The sequence below is a fragment of the Asterias amurensis genome, chromosome 11, assembly GCF_032118995.1.
Source record: "Asterias amurensis chromosome 11, ASM3211899v1".
Lineage (NCBI taxonomy): Eukaryota > Metazoa > Echinodermata > Asteroidea > Forcipulatida > Asteriidae > Asterias > Asterias amurensis.
The window spans coordinates 16,996,872-17,019,258 of record NC_092658.1 but is presented as its reverse complement, the minus strand read 5'-3'; the positions used below and the strand labels follow the sequence as shown (position 1 = coordinate 17,019,258).

The 22,387-nt window shown below is 37.8% G+C and overlaps 1 protein-coding gene across 1 annotated transcript; it reads left to right on the top strand.

The window, feature by feature from the left end:
• The first annotated feature begins 1,637 nt into the window (after nt 1–1,637).
• LOC139943794 (E3 ubiquitin-protein ligase MGRN1-like) lies at nt 1,638–20,975 on the top strand. The gene is made up of 14 exons (XM_071940608.1): nt 1,638–1,827; nt 6,311–6,429; nt 7,726–7,823; nt 9,369–9,488; nt 10,199–10,316; nt 11,071–11,298; nt 12,281–12,398; nt 13,342–13,389; nt 13,598–13,677; nt 14,685–14,775; nt 15,362–15,425; nt 17,181–17,361; nt 17,506–17,785; nt 18,433–20,975. Exons 1-14 carry the CDS (start codon nt 1,740–1,742, stop codon nt 18,687–18,689), a joined length of 1,890 nt encoding a protein of 629 aa, XP_071796709.1. The 5' UTR covers nt 1,638–1,739; the 3' UTR covers nt 18,690–20,975.
• The last annotated feature ends 1,412 nt before the right edge of the window (nt 20,976–22,387 follow it).

Genomic DNA, 22,387 nt, shown 5'->3' with positions numbered 1-22,387 from the left:
AAAATAGAATTAGCTCTTGCAAACTGTTTACCAACCAACTAAGGGACACTATAATGTATTAGTTAGAACAAAATAAATTATAAGCCTAGCGTTTCGACGCTTTCTATTTTTCGCCTTTGGGCTGTGATCGAAACTTTAGGCCTAAAGATTTAATTTGTTGTACAGAAGAAAACAAAAACATGTTCATCGAAAATGTATATAGCGACGAATGATCAGTAAATAAAACAGTAGAAAAGAATGCAACTGATGCGAGGAACCCTTTTTTTCTAGTTGACTTTTCTGAAATCAAAGAAGCTCAAGGAAGGAAAGATAGATAGATAGATGAGTGCATGTAACAGGTTATAATATCAATATACTTTATTAAATTCATTTCTATTTATTTGCTTGTCTAAATTCTGGTTTATATATTTTTTGTTTACTAATCGAGTAGTTGTTTTGATTGCTTTGATTTATATTTAATCATCTGTTTGTTGATGTAAGAGTATTTATAGTGGAAAAGGAGATTGCTTGAACTTTTTCGTTGCTTGACCTATTTTTGGTTAAATCCATCCCTTTATTGAATTATTTGTTGCTTTATCTCCTTTTACATCTACTTTTCTAATTATTTATTCATTTATTTGTTAATACGTTTTATTTATGTTTTTTAATTAACTATTTATTTGTTTATTTATTTATTTGCTATTCGCTTGTCTAATTTCTGGTTTGGTTTTGTTATTGTAAATTGTGCTTTGTGTATACAGATTATTTATATTTATATTTATTTCTTTTTTCTTTTTTTTCAAAGAGAGTATTAGATATATATAGTGTGTTTGCCTCCCTATGTGACTGGATTAACAGGCTTTCGAGCTATACGGTTTTTAAATATACTTTTGTTGATCCTAGCCATCACATTAGGGTTGCTTGTAATTTCCTCTGCCCTTACTGTATGTCTTGCTTTGTACTTATAATATCTATTTGACATACTGTCTGCTTGTACTTGTAATTGGTTAGTGGCCAAATAAAGAATAAGAAGAAAAGGAAGAAGAGAAGAAGAAAAGGAAGAAGAGAAAAAAACTAGGTGAATGGATGGGTGACGAACGAACAAAATCACGCCGGGGGATACAACCTGTTGAGCTGTTTGTGATTTAAAATTTAAAACCCACCACGCACACAAACAATTGCTTTAATACTTGAATTCGATCGGAATTCCAAAGTTCTTACCAATTATTATATATTAAACCTTGTATTACTACAATTTACGATCTCATGCTTGTTTTTGCGACGAATCACATATTTAGGTTTTTAAGACCAACAAAAACCCACGTAGGCCTTCAGTGCGTATTATCAATGTAAAAAATAATAATAATTTAGTTGCAAAGTTTCAATTTAAATGCGAAATATTTATCTTTAGCTTTCTTCTCAAATTTAACCACTAAGTCCTGTTAAGTTTGGACATGGGTTCAAACATGTTGCATGTAGAAATGTATCTTTCTGTAATGATGGTAATTTCTGTGTTTCATTATTTTGGGACACTTTTAAGCTTTCGCTGCAGGCAAGACAAAATAATAACAGAGCTGTTCAAGTGCGCCCTCTCACGCGAAGAACGCAAAGCTATTCCACTAGACGGACGACTGTTTCATGAGTTTAGTCATGCGCCATTTTGTTTATTTTTCACTTTGAGTGACGACAAAACTAATGTCACGAATTAAACGGATTTAAACCCCATTTCGTGGTCCAAGTGGTGACAAAGTGACTTCAGAATGGGAGGGTTGACAAGTATCCAGCGATCCAATGTCCAGGAACTCGACATTAATGCGTCATCTGCTTACAGATACCCTCCAAAGACAGGTAAATCTTCTTTGGTAAAACATTTTCTTTTTCAATTTCATGAAGACTCCGGAAACGTCGTCCGATTACGTTGTAAAGTGTGAAACAACGATTAATCCAAGCCAACGAACGGCGTGACACATCATTTCTTTTTTCGTTTCTTTTTTCCTCAACGGAAATGTTTCCGTACGGCACCACCACTTTTTCATGCTTATTTAGCCATGGACACTTTCGGAACAGAAAGAAGAAAAAAAGTTCACACAGATTTACAAATAACTTACACAATGTAGGAATGGGTAGGCCTACACGGGGTCAGGGGGTTTACAGAAGGTAATGGTGAAAAGACTTCTCTTGAAATATTATTCCATGAAATGTTTTACTTTTTGAGAAAACATTAAAATTATCGAGAATTAAGGATTTTTTCAAAACACATGTCATGACACGGCGAAACATACAGAAACAAGGGTGGGTTTCCCTACTTCTAGAAACTATAATGATAAGGCTCCCCTGTGCTGTGAATTCGGGTCATCTCGTACCCAAGTCAACTCGTACCCAAGTCAACTCGTACCCAAGTCAACTCGTACCCAAGTCATCTCGTACCCGAGTCATCTCGTACCCGAGTCAACTCGTACCCGAGTCATCTCGTACCCGAGTCAACTCGTACCAAATAAATTTTTACAAAATTTTGGAGTTTCAACTCGTACTGATAAATATTGTGATTTATTTTTTATTTTTTTTTATTCATTGTAATGATTTCTTTTTGTCATGTTGCAGATACATGTAAAAAGATAATCAGAACATACGCAGATGAATGAATTGAATGAATTTTTATCATGAAATTTTCTAATGGGAACCCTTTAACAAGAAAAACACGGAACATTTGCGTACTATACATTGTATGTTTTTATATTGAATGAGTTTGTTTTTAAGTAAAAAAGAGAAGAACTTAAAAAAAAGTTAACCCTTTTTATGTCTCATATGTCTTTATAAGCACCAAACACCGAGAAAAAAAAAAAAGTCAGAAGAGAGATGAACATCTAGCATTACGTTATACGGTACGAGTTGACTTGGGTACGAGTTGACCCGGGTACGAGTTGACTTGGGTACGAGTTGACTTGGGTACGAGTTGACTTGGGTATAATATTTTGGGTACGAGTTGACTTGGGTACGAGTTGACTTGGGTACGAGTTGACCTGTTTCGTGTGCTGTGAGCCTTTATATAGGGGTCTAATATTTGGGGCCTCCTTAATGCAATACATTTTGCAAATTAGCAAGTGAAAGTTTGCAATAACTGAAGTGTCTTTTGTACTACACTACCAAAACTTTCCCCACATACTCAATATACATTCTGTTCATGATGCTTGTATTTCCTTTTTGTTGAGTGAAATTAAAAACATCGTCAAAAAATGCAATTCTCTGCGCGGTACTCACTGTTGTTTTTCTGCCGCATCGCACGTTTTTTGACTTCTCAATAAGCTCAACGCTTTACATTTTTGGTCACTCAATTACCAAGGGTTGTACACCAGCCTACTCGCTAAACTGCCGTACCACGACTGAGTTGGACTAAACCATTTTGAATCATTATAGTCCACTTTTAAAATATCTTTCTAACCATATATGCATTTCACAACAAATGGTTTCAAATGCTTTTCAAAGACCAACTCGTCCGATCCAAGTCACGGGTTCCTTAATCAAAGAATCAACAGTTACAGAAGAAGCAGGGACATCCGCGTATTTACACATTGGAACATCTTGAGTTTAGACTTTGTGTGGTTTTTCTAATGCTTTGAAACCTTAGGAAAAAGGTACCGGATATAAATGCTGATATGTATGTATGTTTGTATGGATTTCATGGGTTAGCATGGTATTTTTGCTTGTGCATGTACTCTTCATTAATAGGCATTCATCGCTTACACCGCTGCATGTAATGCAGAAATTAAATTCAGCGCTTGCACAGTAAGCAGAGAAGACTTTGCTGTCCAATCCCCCATGACATGTGGTTAAGAGGGGACATGGCTTTAAAGCCATTATACACTTTTGGTAAACAGTATTGTCCAAGTCCCACACTTCGTGTATCTCAACTTATATATAAAACAACAAACCTGTGAAAAATTAGGCTCAATCGGTCATCGGAGTCGGGAGAAAATAACGGAAAAGCCCACTCTTGTCTCCTCGCGTTTGGCCGTGTCATGACATGTGTTTAAAATAAATCCGTAATTCTCGCTAACGAGAGTTTACATTATTTTGCCGTTATCACAAAAAGTAAAGCATTTCATGGGCTAATTTTTCAAGAGAAGTCTTTCACCATTACCTTCTGTAAACCTTGTAAATTATTTGTAAATTTGTGAACTTTTTTTTTTTTCTGTACCGAAAGGGTCCAATGGCTTAAACAGCATGTCTAGAGTGCTTCAAAATGGACACCAAAATACAACTACAATCAAGACACTTGATGAGCGGACGGGGACAGCTTGACCGTTTTAAAACATTTTTTAAAACATTTTCTTTTCTTTTACCGATGTCCCCACACTCAAGAGGCTAGGCGTACGAAGTGGTTAAAATATATAATTCAAGTTTAACAAGTTACTTGGTAATGAGCAAAGGAAAGCTGTTGATGGTTTAACACATTGTGAGAAAAGACTCCCTCTGAAGTGACTAAGGATTTGAGAAAAGAGATAATTGCTCAGTAAATTATTTAAACTTACACTGTTAGTGTTTATAGATAATAATCCAATATTACTTGCTCAGGTAAACTAGGATTTTAAAGTCCTTTTTATAGCACAGTTGAGACATACATGTATCCTTTACTGTCCTGGAAACAAAAACACACATACATGGCAACTGTGCTTTCCTCATAGGATGGTTGAGGCATTTCCTTAACTATGCTAGGAATACAAAATACATGTTAACTTACGTTTTCTTCCCAGGGTAGTTGAGGCATTGTCTTAACTATCCTAGGAATAAAAAATACATGTTAACTTCTGTTTTTCTTTCTAGGATGGTTAAGGCATTTCCTCAACCATCCTGGGAATAAAAAAACATGTCAACTGTGTTTTTTATTCCTAGGATGGTTAAGGAAATGCCTCAACCATCATAGGAAGAAAAAATACATGTTAACTGTTTTTTTTTCATATGATGGTTTATGCATTTCCCCAACTATTCTATGAACAATAAAGACATGTTAACTGTGTTTTTCCTCTTAGGATGGTTTGGGCATTTCCTTAACTATCATGAATATTGACTGTGTTTCTCCTCCTAGGATATTTTAGGCATTTGTCTGTTTATTGTTTTCCACCCTTGATGGATAGGTTAGGCAACAGTAAGTGTTGTAGAACTGACATTTATTAAATCCTGGGAAAAAATCAATCAAATTAGTAAGGATGTTTCCTTTTTAGTGAAATGTCTGAAAACTGTACCAGTTTTTATTGAGTCAAGAATAATGTTATTATATTTTATATAGTGGATTTTGTTGAGTAGGCTTAGGCTTGTAGTTTGTCGTCTCCATTCTAAGGTTTTCCATTGTAGATCTTGAAACATTTTGGATACACTGTCCGTTTGGAGGTACTTATGGAGGACAAACATGGCTGCACGGCGTTTGATTTTTTCTGAGACAGAAGAGAGACAGTCGCCTCCCAGTTGGTATTGGGTATTTGTAATCTTGCGTCGGTGGGTAAACTTCATGATGTGGCATCTTTTAATGTTGAACTACATCTGCCAGTCAACTGACCATTGATGAAGACAGTTGAGATCCTGCTGTATGATGTCACTGTCATTGATGCATGAGCTGGATCTATAAATTAGGCAGTCATCTGCAAACAGACGTAGTTTAGAGGTAATCCCGGTTTGCAAGTCATTGATAAATACATGTAGCGGGAAGATGAGTGGCCCTAGAACAGTTCCCTGTGGAACCCAGATATTACTGGGACCCAGTCTGAAGACTGGCAATCTGTGGCAACCATGGCAACACGTTGGAAACGCTGTGTCAACAAGTTTGGAGTCCATGAAAGCAGAGGTCCCATAGCTCCGTAGTGATAAAGTTTACAGATAAGGCATTGATGGGGCGCTTGGTCGACGGCTTTGGAAAAGTCAAGCACAATCGCATCCACCTGCTCACGATTTATATCGATGGATTTCGCCAAGTCATCTGCTGTTATGATTAGTTGGGTTTCACAAGAACGCCCTCAACGAAAGCCATGCTAAGCATCAACAATGATGTCGTGATTGTTGAATTGGGCCATGATGTTGCTAAAGACGATGTGCTCTAGGAGCTTACAACAGGTGGAAGTGATCGACTTAGGACGATAGTTGGATGGTATACTCTTATCCCCCTTCTTGAAGATAGGCAAGATGTTTGCAACACGCCAGTCAGTTGGTAAAGTGCCTGTGACCAGGAATTTTTGAAAGACAAAGGTCAAAATTGCTGCAATCTCGATGGCAATGTCTTTCTTTCTTTCAGGTAGTTGTTACCTGGGTTAAAACTGACCTTTTCTCATTTCTTGTTTCCTAGGATGCTATTTTGGCAGTTATTTCAGTATGGGTGGACAGCGATTCGACACACCACAACCAGAAGCGTATCTATTTGGTGAGAACTCTGATCTGAACTATCTATGCTCAAGACCAGCACACGTAAGCAAGACTTTCAAATCTCTCAGTTTGTCAGATTGTGTGGATTTTTTGTTAGAATTGAAGTTAAACAAATTCCCAAACAGTGAAATTGCATGTGTTTACATGGCTTGAATCTAAGGGAAAATCCACAAGACCAAGAGTTGTTTGAAAGGGGTTTGATACCTTTTGTATGTTTTGGCCATGACATGAATCCCTACCCACTGTGAATGAATAGACAGAAGTTTCAGCTTCATTAGGCGTCAAGATTATTAGAAAAAATCACAGAGTGAATGTTTTCAGGAGAGTCGCGAATTCTGATGTACATGCTGACATAATATTCCTCTCACCTGAGACGAATTCGAAATTTGTTTTACTCATTTCTCAAAAACTACAATACAACACCTTAGCAAGTAATATTTTAAGAGAAGCTTTCTACCATCATTATCTTCGAAGTGTGGTGTAAGTTTTATGTAAACTTGTGGACATGTGTGTTGTGTATCGTACAAAAAGTACACAGACCCTTTTACAGAGCCAGAAAAGTTCAACATGCCTATTATTTTTATTTGAACACGCATAGAGTATAAGAGAAGGTTTATCTCTTTGTCTGTATTGGGATACGATACATTTGAACATAACTTGTTTTTTTAAAGATATTACAAAGAGATTCTATTAAAGGGAATCAATGTGTGGTGAAGAGGTTTTCAACTAGTGGTTTAACCCCGTCGAGGCCTGGTTTTTGATAATTTTACCAAGACGAAGTCAAGATAAATTATCAAGAACCAGGCTTCGGCGGGGTTAAACCACTAGTTGAAAAACAATTCAACACTTTGATTCCGATTCATAAATTCCCTTTTTGGTAAAATAATTGTTCAATTATTTCTTTCAACACAACACCCCTCCTGCTATGAAATTGTAAGGCCCTCGGGTAAACAACTCTTTACATAAGGAGATTGCTGCGGGCGTATCGCGATGTGGCACAACTGTTCCAGCCGTTGCTCTCAACCAATAGGAATGAAGAAACTGACTTATAAGCACGGGTGCAAGCTTGCGTGTCACACCCATGTTTCAACACTTTTACTGGTGTTATATCATTCGTTCAAACACCCCCACGTGATGCCCACTGTCTTAGGTATTAATGAATATTCAATTAAAATACACAAGACTACTGGACTTGTCCAGTGATGAGTTTACAGACTTGACTCCGAAACTATTGGCCTCAAGCCTGTGGTCCAGTGTAACATTCGAGCCCTGGATGACATTGTAATAGAAGGTTTGACTATTAAATTGTTCTTTTTTTGTTTTCCCGCCATCAATTAGTTCCAGTACACGTCACTCCAGCCGAATGAGCCAACCAAGACCCTGAAAAGTCTGGTGAACATCAGGAAAGATTCTCTGAAACTAGTCAAGACAGTTAGGTAAGAAAACTCTTGTCACTTACCCCTGAAAGGGAACCACTGAAAAGCAGTCTGATTGGCTACCAGGGCCAAAATACCGCTTGACAAATTTCTGTTTCAAATTTTTTTGTTAAGCAAAAAATTGAGTGGGGCACCAGTCACAGCAACGTAAACTGAATGTAACTTTGTCTGGTAACCTGTTTCTGTTAAACAATACTTTTCTGTGCTTTACATGGAACTGGACCCTGAAGTGACTACCTGTTAAAAACCCTCAAGCACCAATTGGTGGTGTGACAAAACTGATGTATTTTGACGCAGTCCACTTCAAAATGAATCATGTTTTTACCCAGTCATCCTCAACTAAATACAGTTATACTTTTATCACAAGATCAGGAAGAAGGAGATGGGATTCGTTGTTCTATGACTCAAGCTCTGGTGTTTTTGATAAGCGGAGTGTGGGTTTGAGTCCCGGTCATTACACTTGTGTCTTTCAGCAAGACACATGGGAATATTAAAGCCATTGGTCGTGTTTGTTGTGTGATGCATGTACATGTAAGAACCTAGTGCACGAAAAGAGAAGGGGTTCGCCCCTGTGTTTCTGTTTTGATAGGCTGCATATTGCGCCACAGTACCTTGTAAACCATAACATGGTGCTTCTAAATGTAAAAGAAAGTAGGTCTCATAATTCAAACATTGTCCCACACACCTTGCGGGAAAATACTCTATGTTAAAGCGCCTTGAGCGTCACTGAGTGACGGATATGAGCGCTATTCTGAAGCCACTAATATTTATGATTATTATTACCAGGGTTGTAGCAAGACCAGTTTTAGTGGTGGGGTATAAATCCAACTTTGTCAAAGTCCACCAAGGGCGAGCTGACCAACAAAATAATTCATGTTTAATAATGGGGGCCATTATTGCTGAAGTGCAAGCTTCAGGCATAATGCCAAGTTTCCAAACTGTTCATGCAATGGGGCCATGAGCTTTTGTTAATCGTCTTTTTGACTGTGTTCTCTCTCTGTGACATCAGATGCTCCTTATCATTAGCTGTGTCTCAGATCAATAGTATACACAGCAGACAATGTTTTCATTTATTCTTGGGGAAATCTTTGCTGGGTGGCGCAAGGTATTTTGCTCAGAGTGCTGGGTGAAATTTGTAAGTTTTAGGTAGGTCAGCCCAGTACTGCCCACAGTGGTTACAAAACGACACATTATTGTGTTGTTCATATAATAGTTGGCTTGTGCATATAGCGCTCACCTCTCAGCAAGGTGACCCTGGTTCGGTACCTAGCCAGGGCCATAATATGTGAGTTGAGTTGTGCGTTGGTTCTTTGCTGTTCCACAAGGGTTTTCCAGACCATCCGGGTTTTTCTCCCTCGTGAAAAATCAGACACTTTTGATCTCTGGCTAGGCTCTGTAGTCAAAATGGGTTGATGTGGCTGGCTGCTTCTCAAAACACATTGTCACCGCCTCCTTCCCAGTCCAGCTCTCAGATCCCAGTAAGGATGATTCGCCTCCCAAATTATTATTATTATTTATATGACTGAATTTATTATAATTTTACAGAGAGGGGGAGGAAGGAGACGATAACCAATACTCCATAGAGTTTATATTTGATGCTGAGGCAAGAACAGCGATCACTGTACACTTCTTTGCTCGTGAGGAGATAGAGAGCAACCATGCAGTGTGAGTAAAAACTATACTCATTAGATTACTATAGACATCCTTCCTTAAAGACACCGGACACTATTGGTAATTGTCAAAGACCAGTCTTCTCACTTGGTGTATCTCAACATATGCGCATAAAATAACAAACCTGTAAAAATTTGAGCTCAGTTGGTCGCCGAGGTTACAAGATATTAATGAAAGAAAAAATAACCTTGTGTGCTTTCAGATGCTTGATTTTCAGACCTCAAAATTTAATTCTGAGATCTCAAAATCAAGTTTGTGAAATGGGTATTTCTTTCTCAAAAACTATGTCACTTTAGAGGGAGCTGCAGGCCTCGACCTCTACAGCGGCCACCAGCGGCCATTGCCACGATGCCCCAGTGAATTGCCGTGAAGCCCTTATAAAAATCACATACATTACGGCCACTTGGCCGTCGTGCACTTTTCCATTGATTCCATAACATTACTTATTCAAAAATGTTGTTTTATGTTAACGTTGTGACCCATTTAATTATGGAGGCGAATTTGGAACGTACGCATCCCATTAATTGTTCATAGGTTTGTTTTTTTATGCATATGTGAAGATACACCAAGTGAGACGACTGGTCTTTGACAATTACCAATAGTGTCCTGTGTCTTTAAAACATCCAATGGTAAAAAACAAAGTTTACAATGCCTTCAACATCTATTTATGTTATTAATATTGTTGACTTGTTTCTATCGTTCAGATATACTGCCCGAGATCCCTCACTGAGATCAGAAACATTCCATTATGAGCGAGGTTCCAGTCAGACATTCTACCAGCCGGCGTTCACCTTTGACCCCTCTGTGTTTGATGAGGACGAGGTAAACTCACTAACCTTTAATCTCATCCAGTACCAATTTCATAAAGCTGTTTAGCAGAACACACTGCTTGACAAAAGCGTTTGCTAAGCCAAATTTTAGTGGGGCATCAGCCAGTCACAACAATGTAAACCTAACGTAATTTTGGCTGGTTAACTGTTTCTGTTTAGCAACTCTTTTTTTGGTGCTTTCAGGCTTTATGAAATTGGGCTCTGTACAGTGAACCCTCTTCAACATTCCAACCCTGTACATCTGACGTCACACTTCTAGACTCGTAAATTACGCCACAGATCAGCCTTGACCCTGTATCAATCCCGTTCATAATCACCTTTAACCTCGCATTCATTTCACATAGCGATTTCGCAGTCAAATCCTGTGTACATACAAACATATAAAACAAATGCAAGCTGATGCATGCCAAACATCACCCAAAACAAGTTTGCTAAGCAGTATTTCCTGCTTGACAGCTTTATGATATTGGGTCCTGTAAGAAGTGACCAGTCTGAGCCAGTGAGTTAAGGGCATGCATGTGACAGAAGCCTGGTTTGTACTTGTGAATGCGAAGCGAATGTTGACGTCACATGTCAGATTTCGCAGCGAATGTTTCGCAGAAGTTGATCAAAGCTCCACTGTTGAGGATTATTCGTTGCCAATTTGTGACAAAATTTGTATTCGCTCGAAGTATGAACCGGGCTGTAATGATTCTACCAATAGCGTAGATCCATTTTTTGATATGACTAGATCCTCTTTCCTCTAGTTTGCGTACACTCCGGGCAAGGATGTCATTCCAATCGTCATCCACTGCATCGTTGAGGAAGGAGACGAGCACGCTGGACACAGCCACGCCCTCTTTGCTACCCTGGAGCAGAACGTGGAGACAACGTTTACCATCAAGCCCCTCAAGCAGAAACAGATGGTGGACGGTGTGTACTACATGCTGCAAGAGATCTTCGGCATTGAGAATAAGGCGACAGGGGATGCTAAGGTTAGATACAATAATATTAATAATAAAAATAATAATAAGTTTTTGTGGAGCTTTAAACACATGAAGGGTGTCTCAAAGTGCTTCCAACATTATCACCTCCTAGTCACTGCGCCGCAAGTCATTCCTTCAACCATCTCAGCTCCCTGGGGAGTATACAGCCTAATGTAACAAATATGCGCTACTCGGCTAAATCCATCACAAGAACCATCTCTGCCCTCACAGGTACCCATTTACTCCTGGGTGGAGAGAAGCAATTACAGTTAAGTGTCTTGCTCAGGGACACAAGTGTCACGCCTCTCGTACCCACACTCTGCTGAACAGAATCACAAGAGCTTGAGTTTGGTGCTCTTATCCGCTCAGCCACAACACCCTACGATGGTGTTATACTTGGTGTGAGGTCTAGGCCAACGGACCCAAACTTTGGTGTTGTCAGCAGCAGAGTGTGGGTTTGAAACCTGGGCAAGACACTTGTGCCTTGAGCAAGGCACTTAAACATAATTGCTTCGTAAAAAGTTGTGAAGACTCCACCAACCAGGCTGGTTGATACCCAAACCTACATCCTTACGAAATTTGAAGGGGGTAACATTAGTAGTAATATTCATACTTTTATTTTCTTTATTTGTATATTAATTGTTGTTATTGTGTAAATAGAAAATCCCTATTTGTGTTCGGCTCATTACTGGGGTGTTTATTAACTAAGTTCTAGCTTATTGATTATATATTTCTTAGCTTGTCACTTTTCTCGTTAGATTTTGAAATATGTTTTTGTATTTTTAAGGTGGTTTAGTCTATAGGGCAAATTTTTCTTATTCATGTTTTACATTTTAATATTTGTATACAACTTACCTGATTGTTTTTCTCTGTAGTGTATCTTTGTACATTATTATAGCCTTTTAAATTGTGCATCAAGGGATCTGTGATCCAGAATGCACAATATAAATGATGTTTTTTAAATTATTATTATGATTATTATTTATTGTAGACTGTGGAGGAAGATGAGTTTGCTGACGACGTTGGCTCGGATTGTGTCATCTGTATGTCTGATGCTCGAGATACCCTCATCCTACCCTGCAGGCATCTGTGTCTCTGTAGCACATGTGGTGAGCTGATTAATCTCTTACTTCAAAAACTCCTTCACTTTCACCATTTAGAGACCACTAAGTTGTGTATTATCATCACAAAACAGACAGACATTGCTAATACCATTCATTTATTCAATCAAATTTTGTCAGTAAAAATATCACCAGAAATAACATGAAACAGAAAAGTTAGTTTTGTGTGATACTACATTTGAAAATTTCCGAACGTGAACTTTACTTTGACCTCTTTATTGGTCATAATTATACTCCTGATTCAATGAATTTTGAAGGGCTTGATCTTTTATTGTGTTATTAATAATACATTTGTATATGTTTATGTATAGGTTTGTTGTTTCGATTGTTTTAAATTTGTATGTGTATATTGTAGAACTTTTTCTATAGGATATGTCACATTATAAATAGTATTAGGCCTATCTTTTAGTTGGTCAGGTATTTAGCTTTTTGTTTCTATTGATTCATAAAGCACTTTATAAAAGCTGTTTATTTATTGTTCATATTATGTGCATGGAAGTAGGCCAAACCTTGTGGCTGTTTTGTGGCTGCTATGGGCATTTTGGTACAAACCGTTTTGGCTGCTTTGGTCTCTATAGGGTTCACATTGTTTCCCTCACTCTTTAAACAGGGCAGGGAAAATACTTTAATTTCCTTGGTTTTGGTTTCTCAGAAAAAAAAGAAACAAGAAACAAACAAAAAGGTCAAAAGTCTTGCTGTTCCTTAAGGTTTTTGTCCGTCCTGTAAATAGTGAATGAGTACTTGGTTTTTCAACGACAGGTTTTCCTTTTGTTTCAACTGCACTATGGAGCCAGCTGCTTTTTGGTTTCTGAGTCGTACAATGAAAAATAAAAGCAGTACAAAGTTTTGATGTGCCTAATACTTTTTGTCTTTTCTGCAAACGCCAATTGTAAACCTGGTATTTCAATGAGTGATTTTTGTTTCATTTCAGCTGATTCTCTGCGTTATCAAGCCAGTTGCTGTCCTATCTGCCGTGCACGTAAGTTTACTACGGACCCCCCATATCCTCTAGAATCAGAGGGTAATTCTGGAAAAATAAGTAGATTGTCTGGTCCAAAGTGAACAGCCCAGATACTCTTGTTCCTCATACATTATCATCAAATTTGCCATATTTGTTAATTGCTATAAGCGTTTGTGACCTGAAATCCCAAAATGTTTGATGATCATGATTTGTTTTTTCTTCGTAGCTTTCCGAGCCCTTCTCCAAATCCGAGCTCTGAGGAAGATTGGATCGGTCGTTCCCACCCCTACTGATGATGACCATCTTGTAAGTATTACTGCCTCAACACTTATTGTTAAGTGCTCCTTAAATGCATCCACAATCTATAATTTAGAGTGTACACTTTTAAAAAAGTCTTTTGTGTTTGTATCTACAATTCTTAAAAACAATTGTTTTATATATTTTGATATTTTGATTTAACAGTCTTTTTACATTTATCTGATCAATGTCTGTCAAAGGGAAAAGCATAAAAGCACTTTGCTTCAATTGTCCCTACATGTTGCCTATGATTGTATAATGCTTAATGATTTAAGGTTTCTTGATATTTCCAAAGATTTGTGTTTTTGTTGCAGTGTTTGTTATATGACATTATTTATTCACACCAACACAATAGTTTTATCGTAAAATAACCTGTATTTGTCTTTGTAACCTCCATCATGAAATATATGTTTATTGAATTGATCAATATTCAAATGTATGAAGTAACAAATCTAAAGTCAGGCTTTTTGTTTGTGTTGATATTGATGTTTCTTGGTGTCATGGTAAACAGTACTGGACTCAAGCTGTTTTTGTGCTCAAGGTTTCTGCGTGTTGGTTCGAGTCCCAGTCACTGTACTTGTGTCCTTGAGATCAATACTTGACCTTTCATTGCTTAATGGTTGTTCTTTTGTAGAGCAAGAGCGTTGTTTGCGGTGGATACTGGCGCTGTAAAAGTGTCCATTATTATTGCTTTGGCCTTTGGATGGGACATTAAGCCGTGGGTCCGGTGTACTATGATTTGTAGTGCGTGTAAAAGACTAACAGGTTTCCTCAGGTTTTTGTGCTACAGTGATTAAAACAAAAATTATTTGGTTCAAGGACTTTCTCCATTGCTGAGTATTGAAGAATTAGCTATTATCATGATTCTTTTTTTTTTTAAATTGCTTATGTGACTGATGGTTTCTTTACCAGAAATGTAAAATTATAATAGTAAAATGTTTGCATTATCTACTTAAATTAAAAGCTAGTTTACTTTTAATTAAACATAAAAAAAACAACTTGTTTTCCTTGTTTAGACAAGTCAGGAGAATGTCCCTGCTGGTTATGAAGCCATTCCATTGGGAGAAGCCCTCAATGGTCCAAGCACACCCAGGACGGGTGCTGAAGGTAAAAGCTATATTCGTTTTACCGACAGTGTGTAATTAAATAGGATTTGAGGCATTGCTTGGTGAGGTATCGATATATATTTGGTTGCAGTAACACCATGTGTGTTTCTACTTGCCAGGTAGAGTTTGTTCTTAGAGAACTGTCTTTCAACGCTCTACTATTGCAGAGTAGATTTATCGGATGTTCTGGAGACTTCTCAGTTCTGAAAAGAACTGTCCTGCTTTTTAAATACTACCCTGGCGGTATAGAAAATTGGCTGGGAATACTACTTAATGTGTGTAATTGTATAATCCTTAAAATTTTAAATAATATATTTGTGCCATTTAAGAAGTATACTAAAAATACTACAACAAATACATGGACTACAACAACTGATCTTATATTATTCATATACCAGCACTGTATGAAATTGTTCATACTGTAATTTAAAATGTGCAACATATTTATCTTTTTTATTATTACTGTGTAGATTATTTTTCATAGTGTTGTGCCAGTTAAGAAGTTTCATAAAAGCAATCACAAAAAAAACTATATAGACTACAGCCACTGATCTTGTGTGCTTTGTTTTTCTTTGTGATATTTGCAGCCGTTGCAGGAGAACGGCTTCTTGGATCAGCGTCAAGCGAGGGCAGGTCTCGTCGAGGCCGTAGGTAGGTGACATTCCTTAATACTCTCGGTGCTGTGTAGATCACGCATGTGAGACTTCCTCTTTTTGGGTTTTGATTTTCCTCAATTTTTTCTCTTCTCTTTCTGTGTACATAAGTATAGGAATATTATCTTTTCCTGTTTCTTTCTTGCCCGGTTTTCTCTTTTCCTCTTTTATTTTTCATGAATAGTCTCACATGCCTGGTAGATGAACTCAACCATGATATTGGGGTGGCATGGCCAGAGGGATAAGAACACCAAACTCAAGCTCTGGTGTTTCTTATCAGCAGAGTGTGAGTTTTGAATCCCGGTCTTGACACTTGTGTCCTTAAGAAAGACACTTGACCATTATTTCTGCATCCTTTGGATTGTACGTGAAGCAGTAGGTCCTGTGTGTTGTGTAACGCACGTACAAGAACTTAGTGCACTTCTCAAAAAGAGAAGGGGTTCGCCCCGGTGTTCCTGGTTTGATAGGCAGCATATTGCACTACGGCACTTTTTAAACCATACATGGTGCTATAAAGGAAAATATCTTCCACAAAAATGTATTTCCACAAACCTTTTAGGACAAAATACAGAGCACTTTGACACACTCCTAAGGGTGTGATAAGGCGCTGTTTGAGAATCAGTATTATTATATTATTAATATTTAGATGCATATTGTTGGTCTCTTTAGGACCAGCTGGAGAGGAGAGCCTCTAGACAGGAACTTTGTTTCTTCGGGCTCCAGCTGGCTCTCTTTCCTTCCTTCGTGTTTAATTCCCTCTCGTTGCAACTTTGAATGCTTTTTACCAATGTGCATTATTGTCTTTTATCTGTGCTTGAATGTTTTAACTTTCAACTTTTGCTGTGAATGGCATGTTTCTAATATCCATTTGAACTTTTACCTGTATATTGCCTCAAGTGTGTTAATTCTTGTATTGCCATGCTTGCATTGAATAAGTGCCTATCTCGTATCTTGTTTTTAACTTTTAACTTTTGCTGTTAATGCAATTATTGTTCCATTTGAACTTTGACCTGTAGAGTGCCCTGAGTGTTTTTCTCATGTTATTTGTTGTATTGCCATGCTTGCATTGAATATGTGTCCATCACGTATCTGCTGGCAGTTGTTTTTAACTTTAAACTTTTAATATTTGCTATTAATGTCATTTTGTTCCATTTTAAATTTGACAAGTAAAGTCCCTTGAGTGTTTGTACTTGCTTTTATTCTCCTCAATTGGCCAAAGTCTCAACACTCCTGGGGGCAGGTCTTTTTCCTTATCACATTATCTTAGGTCTTGCCTTTAAATAAAGACTTGTCTTTGTGGTATAAAGATTGTGATTATTGATTTCCATTTTCTGATTTATCTGAGTTGTTGTTATTTACCTTGCCTTCATAATATCTTTCCCAATTTCACTTAGCCGATTGGTTTTATTTGACTTGAAGGGTAGATTAATGTATTTTGTTTCAAAAGTTTATAAACATAGTAATAGTAATAACTAGTCCTCATATAGCACATTTCAAAATAGCGTCTCAATACGTTTACATAGTAATATAGGCATAGTATTATATTAAATTATTTATCTTGTTAAACAATAATGTCAAATATACTTTGGAATAACTGGCTTTGAAATTAGATGGAAAGATAGACAGTTTAGTTCATCCTTTTTTACACTCGTGGCCAACTTATACAAAAATAGTTTAAATACAAAAATAATTTGCATATAAAAAATTATACAGTATATCACCATTGGAAGCTAAACCTTTTAAATCTTTGTAGGAAGCCGAGGTCTTGTTCAGCAGCCTCTCTGCGTAGCCGCTCCGGTGACGATCATTCCACAGGTTTCCGAGAGGAGAGTGAGACCAAGACGAACTCAATGGCCAATGGCAGCGTCCGCTCTCTACCGGAGACCAATAAGAAGAGTAAAGCGCAGGCCGTCACTGCACCCAGCAATGTTGTGGTAAGATTGTTGATAGGAGCTTCAAATAACACTCACTTCCCAGACAATATTTCAAGACGATACATTTTACATGAAAAAAAAGACCCCTGCAGTCGATTTACCCGCAAACAAATACCAACGGTTGTTAATTTTCTTTTGACGTAGGAACTGTTCCAGCAGGGTGATGTTAAGCCGGTCATGCCCCCACACGTCCTGAAAGAGACCCCGCCCAGCACCGCATCCGCTGAGGACAGCAATGGTCGCAGTACCGCGTCTCCACACGGTGTGGATATCGAAGGGTCAATGACCTCTGATCAGCACCCCTTGGCAGGAGGGAAAGGATCAGTGAAATCCAATAAGTCCGTCGGCAGCGAGGGAAAGGGGTCAACCGTGGACAGACTCATGGTCAGCGGACTGCAGGAGACGGCAATCGATGATGGTGGATGTGAGTTGTTGTAAATTGTTCTTCTAACGATGTTTGAAAACAAAATAATTCACAATGGAAGAGACTGTATAATGTTGTTTTAAGGCACTGGACGCTATTGGTAATTACTCAAAATAATTGTTAGCATAAAAACTTACTTGGTAACGAGCAATGGAGTGCTGTTGATTGTATAAAACAATGTGAGAAACGGCTCCCTCTGAAGTAACGTAGTTATTGAGGAAGAGGTTATTTCTCACTAAAATATTTAAATCTACAGAAATCGGTCATGCAGCGTTACTGTTCCTCTCTGGAACAATTTCCCCCATCACATTCATTCTATCTTCTCCTTTAAATCATACAAAGGTACCCTAAAAACCCATCTCTTTCATATGTGTATACAGCATTGATTACCTAGCTTAAATGTTAATCTTATAATAAAATCATTCAGTCAATTGTAATTAATTTAATTAACATATAAGTTCATTTATTTACTATGTAATAATAACTATTAACAATTCTTTTATAGCGCATAACACATAGTAATAAAACATGTCCTAAGCGCTCTAGAGAAAAACACAACAGAATACAAATACAACAAGATGGGGCCATATAAAGCAATATTATTACTATTTTTTATTATTATTGTTATTATTATCTTGAATTTCTAGACGATCTTGAAAACAACCTCGCTGCAGTCATGTACGACGAGACCGAAGAGCCCCAAGCAGCTGAGCTCTCGTACAACAGCGCCACCATGAGCTTCATCATGGACGTGGAGTTACCGGGTACCCCACAGAGTAATCCAAGCGCCATCAACAACAGGGATAGCCAGGCTAGCTATAGCAGCACTGGAAGCACCCGGCAGTTGCTGTCCACACCCAGTAATATTCAGCTGGAAGAGGAGATTCATGAACGAATGGTGTAGGGTCGGAGTTCAATGTTAATGCTTTGCTTCTCCAAAAAATGAAAGCCAAGACAACATTTTTTTCAACAAAACACTTGACGTGTTTGGTAGTTGTCGATAACCAGTATTCCCACTTGGTGGTTAATGTTTTTTGCTTTGCTTCTCCAAAGATGAAAGCAAAAACTAATTTTTCTGAAACAAAACACTGGACGCGTTTGGTAATTGTCGAAAACCAGTATTCCCACTTGGTGTTCCAAATTTTTTTTGCTTTGCTTCCCCAAAGATGAAAGCAAAGACAATATTTTTTGGAAACAAAACACTAGACACATTTGGTAGTTGTCGAAAACCAGCATTCCCACTTGGTGTATCCCAACATATGCAAAAAATCTATGAAAAGTTTGGCTGGAAAAGGGGATTCATGAACGAATGGTTGAAGGTTCTCCAAAAGGAGAGAAAGATTTTTTTAAACAATAAAGGCACTAGACACGTTTGGTAATATTGTTACAGACTAGGGCTAAAAAAAAAATTGCTAAGCACAGAAAAATATTGCTTAACAGAAAAAGGTTATTGGCCAAACTTTCTGTTGTAGTCACTTGTGTCCCACTTAATTTTTTGCCTCGAAGAGAAAATTGAGGAGCAGTATTTTCTGCTTCATAGCTTAACAGTAGGTAAGCAAATATTGGTCCTTACTGTACCAGAAAAATTTGCTAAGGTGTTAACGTAATTCACAGGTTAGTGAGAAAATTAGGCGTCCATCTGGAGCATTCACTATGGATTTGTATTGTTACGTCATAAATCTTGGTGCGATAAGCACCAGAAGGTAAGCATGCCTTTCGTGTTGGTTAGGGTTGGCAGCGCTATGAAATGGAAAATCGAGCGGTAAGCACAAAATCGGCCTAAAGCAGCTCTATAAAATTTGGCCCAGTAATCCCACTTGGCCGGCGTAGCGAAATCGGCCAAATGTGGCGTGAGGCTGTAGGACGTGGACACAGGAGATTGGCGCAACAGACCTTTGCTGTCTCTGTGGTTGATTGATTCCGGGAGTTTTTCTCATTGTGGGGAATCAGCGATTTTGAGCAAATTGAAGCTTTTGCAGCTTTAGGGTTAGTTTCTGCTCTGAATTCACTTCTGAAGGTTTTGAACCGAAATAATGTCTCCTTTTTAAGATATAAAGACACAAAGTTGGCGAATATTTTGAAGGCTAGTAAACGTTTCTTGACATTCTGAGGAATAAGTGATTCGCCACTCCGTAAACACAAAAATATACCGTTTTGTTTTTTACATAGTGATGAATAGGCAAATGTGCTGGTAACCACATTTATGCGTGACGTATCAATGGTATGCCAGGTACCATCGGTTTCTCTGATATGGGGTTATCGGTTACTCTAATCTTAGTAATTCAGGAATCTATATCGTGCCGAGAAAAGGGAATTGTTGGCATTGTATACTCGTTTAATGGTCAAGTCCAAAATAATTTGCTCATGATGAGTACTTTTTGTAGTCGGGATTGTTTTTACTTGGAGAATGAAATTATGCTTATACTGTTTTGCAACATTGTGTGAAGCTTTGAGTCTAGATGGAAGAAATTCTACAGTAATATCAATGGTTTTACTGGAGCATTTATCAGAATTTCTTGGTGTCAGTCATAAACATAGTTTGAGTGTTAAATGAAATCCTTTGAAAGTAGTGCACACAAAATCATATGCCGATTAGTACAAGGAATAACTTGGGAAAAATTACATACCTTCCAATTAATATCTGGAGGTTAACCAGGCCAAAATGGAATGAAAAATCTCATGTGTTCTCCCTTTTAATTGATGGAAGTTTTTCTGTTTTTTATTTATTTATTTATTTACACAGTGCCAACAACTCTCATCCCATCCGACCCCATTCTCTCCTCTCCATCCCCTAAAAGAAGGAATTATGGACCAGTGCATCCGATTTTACAGTTAAATATCATGTGTAATGCAAATGAATTATAAGAACACGTTCATTTACGTGCATTAATGGTGACATTACTGAGGAACAAGCCCAAGCGCGTAGATTTGTTTTTTTACATACTGATGAATCGAATCGGGCACAACAAGTGATGGATACGCGTGTAAACGAGGACACTGTTTTTTTACATCCTGACGCATATAGGTTTAAAAGGCTCTAAATGTTTATTTTAGATCGTTTCGTTGTAAATAAAAGAAACAAATACCTTCTTTACATTCTAAGAAACATACCTTCCACTTTGCAAATGATAATGTTATGTAAGGTAGAAAAATATGAAAGCAATGGATGAATAAACGTCAAAACATTAAAGTGGATTTACTCGGAATGCACTTTTTTCCCGATTCGTCACTATGAGAAAAATGCGGCGGATTGATTGATTGATTCCCACTTTGTGTATCCCAATTGCAAGAGAATAATAAATAGTTTTTTCTTTCATTGATCTCGTGCAACTAAGATGACAGATTTCCACATGCTTGTTATTTTATAAAATGCATAATGTCGGGATACACCATGTGAGAACACTGGTCTTTGACAGTTACCAAAGGTGTCCAGTGGCAATAGAAAATGATGCAGATTTCTCTTTAATGGAATACAATAAGGAAACTGTACTAAATATATGTGATGTGATCAAGCAAACTCGAACTTGCTCTAAGTAAGTCCTTAAAAACTGTGGTAAACAAGACACCATAAAAGTTTTCATAGTATGTTTAATAACTATGTTGTGGCCAAATTGTAGACTCTGCCCAGTTATAGTTTGGCCCTGATCAAGTGCATTATCTACTGCAGTTTATAGCTTGACCAACCTCAAGCTGGTCTGACCAACTTAAGTTACCAACTGCAAATGGACCGCCCAACTTCGAATGTACCGCCCAACTTCGAATGTGCCCAACTTCGAATGTGCCCAACTTCGAATGTGCCCAACTTCGAATGTGCCCAACTTCGAATGTGCCCAACTACGAATGTGCCCAACTTCGAATGGGCCGTCCAACTGCAAATGGGCCTCATGGGCATGTCAAAGTACTGCTAGGCACGTCAAAGTACAAAGGGGCCTGCCCCAACTACAAATGGGCATGCCCAAGTATTCTTACTTGGTGTATTACTACTTTCTCAAACCTTACTTCAGAGGAGCCGTTTCTCACAATGTGTTATCAACAGCTCCCCATTGCTTGTTACCTGGTAAGTTTTCATACTTACATATAGTTATTTAGAGTTATTAAGAATAGTGTCCAGTGCTTTTAGTGTCTATTTGAGAGCTTTTTGGACAGATAATTTTAAAGTAATTTTTTTTAACAAAGTAAAAGGGAGTGTTTTGTATATAATAAGAATATTGATTAGTGACTAATCATTCAGAGATGTGAATTAGTAACAATATAGTTATATTTAGTTTGTGTTATTTGATTCCTCTAATTACACTGTTAATTGATTTAGAATCGCCACACAATGGCACCCCCTGTTGTAAGAGAGTTTTGATAGAAGTGACCTATGCTAGTAATCTTAAAGACTTATGGAAAGTTGTTAAGTGTCTGTCGCAGTGATAGTGTTCTGACTCTCTGCGCGATTCCCGCGACACTGGCAGTATTCTTGCGAGACTGCTGGCCCTCGCGAGACTACTGCTCCTGGCTGTACAGTAGTCGATAGCCAGCAGCTTCAAGCGAGAGCAGTATTTGATCTTCGAGACCTGAATCATTACCCCACAACCACAACTCGACAATCTCACCGCA

Excerpts from the sequence above, each read along its gene's own strand:
- LOC139943794 (XM_071940608.1), top strand. The coding sequence starts at position 1,740 with ATGGGAGGGTTGACAAGTATCCAGCGATCCAATGTCCAGGAACTCGAC. Across the intron at positions 11,299-12,280 it reads AGGCGACAGGGGATGCTAAG|ACTGTGGAGGAAGATGAGTT; the intron begins GTTAGATACAAT and ends TATTTATTGTAG. Across the intron at positions 14,776-15,361 it reads ACCCAGGACGGGTGCTGAAG|CCGTTGCAGGAGAACGGCTT; the intron begins GTAAAAGCTATA and ends TGATATTTGCAG.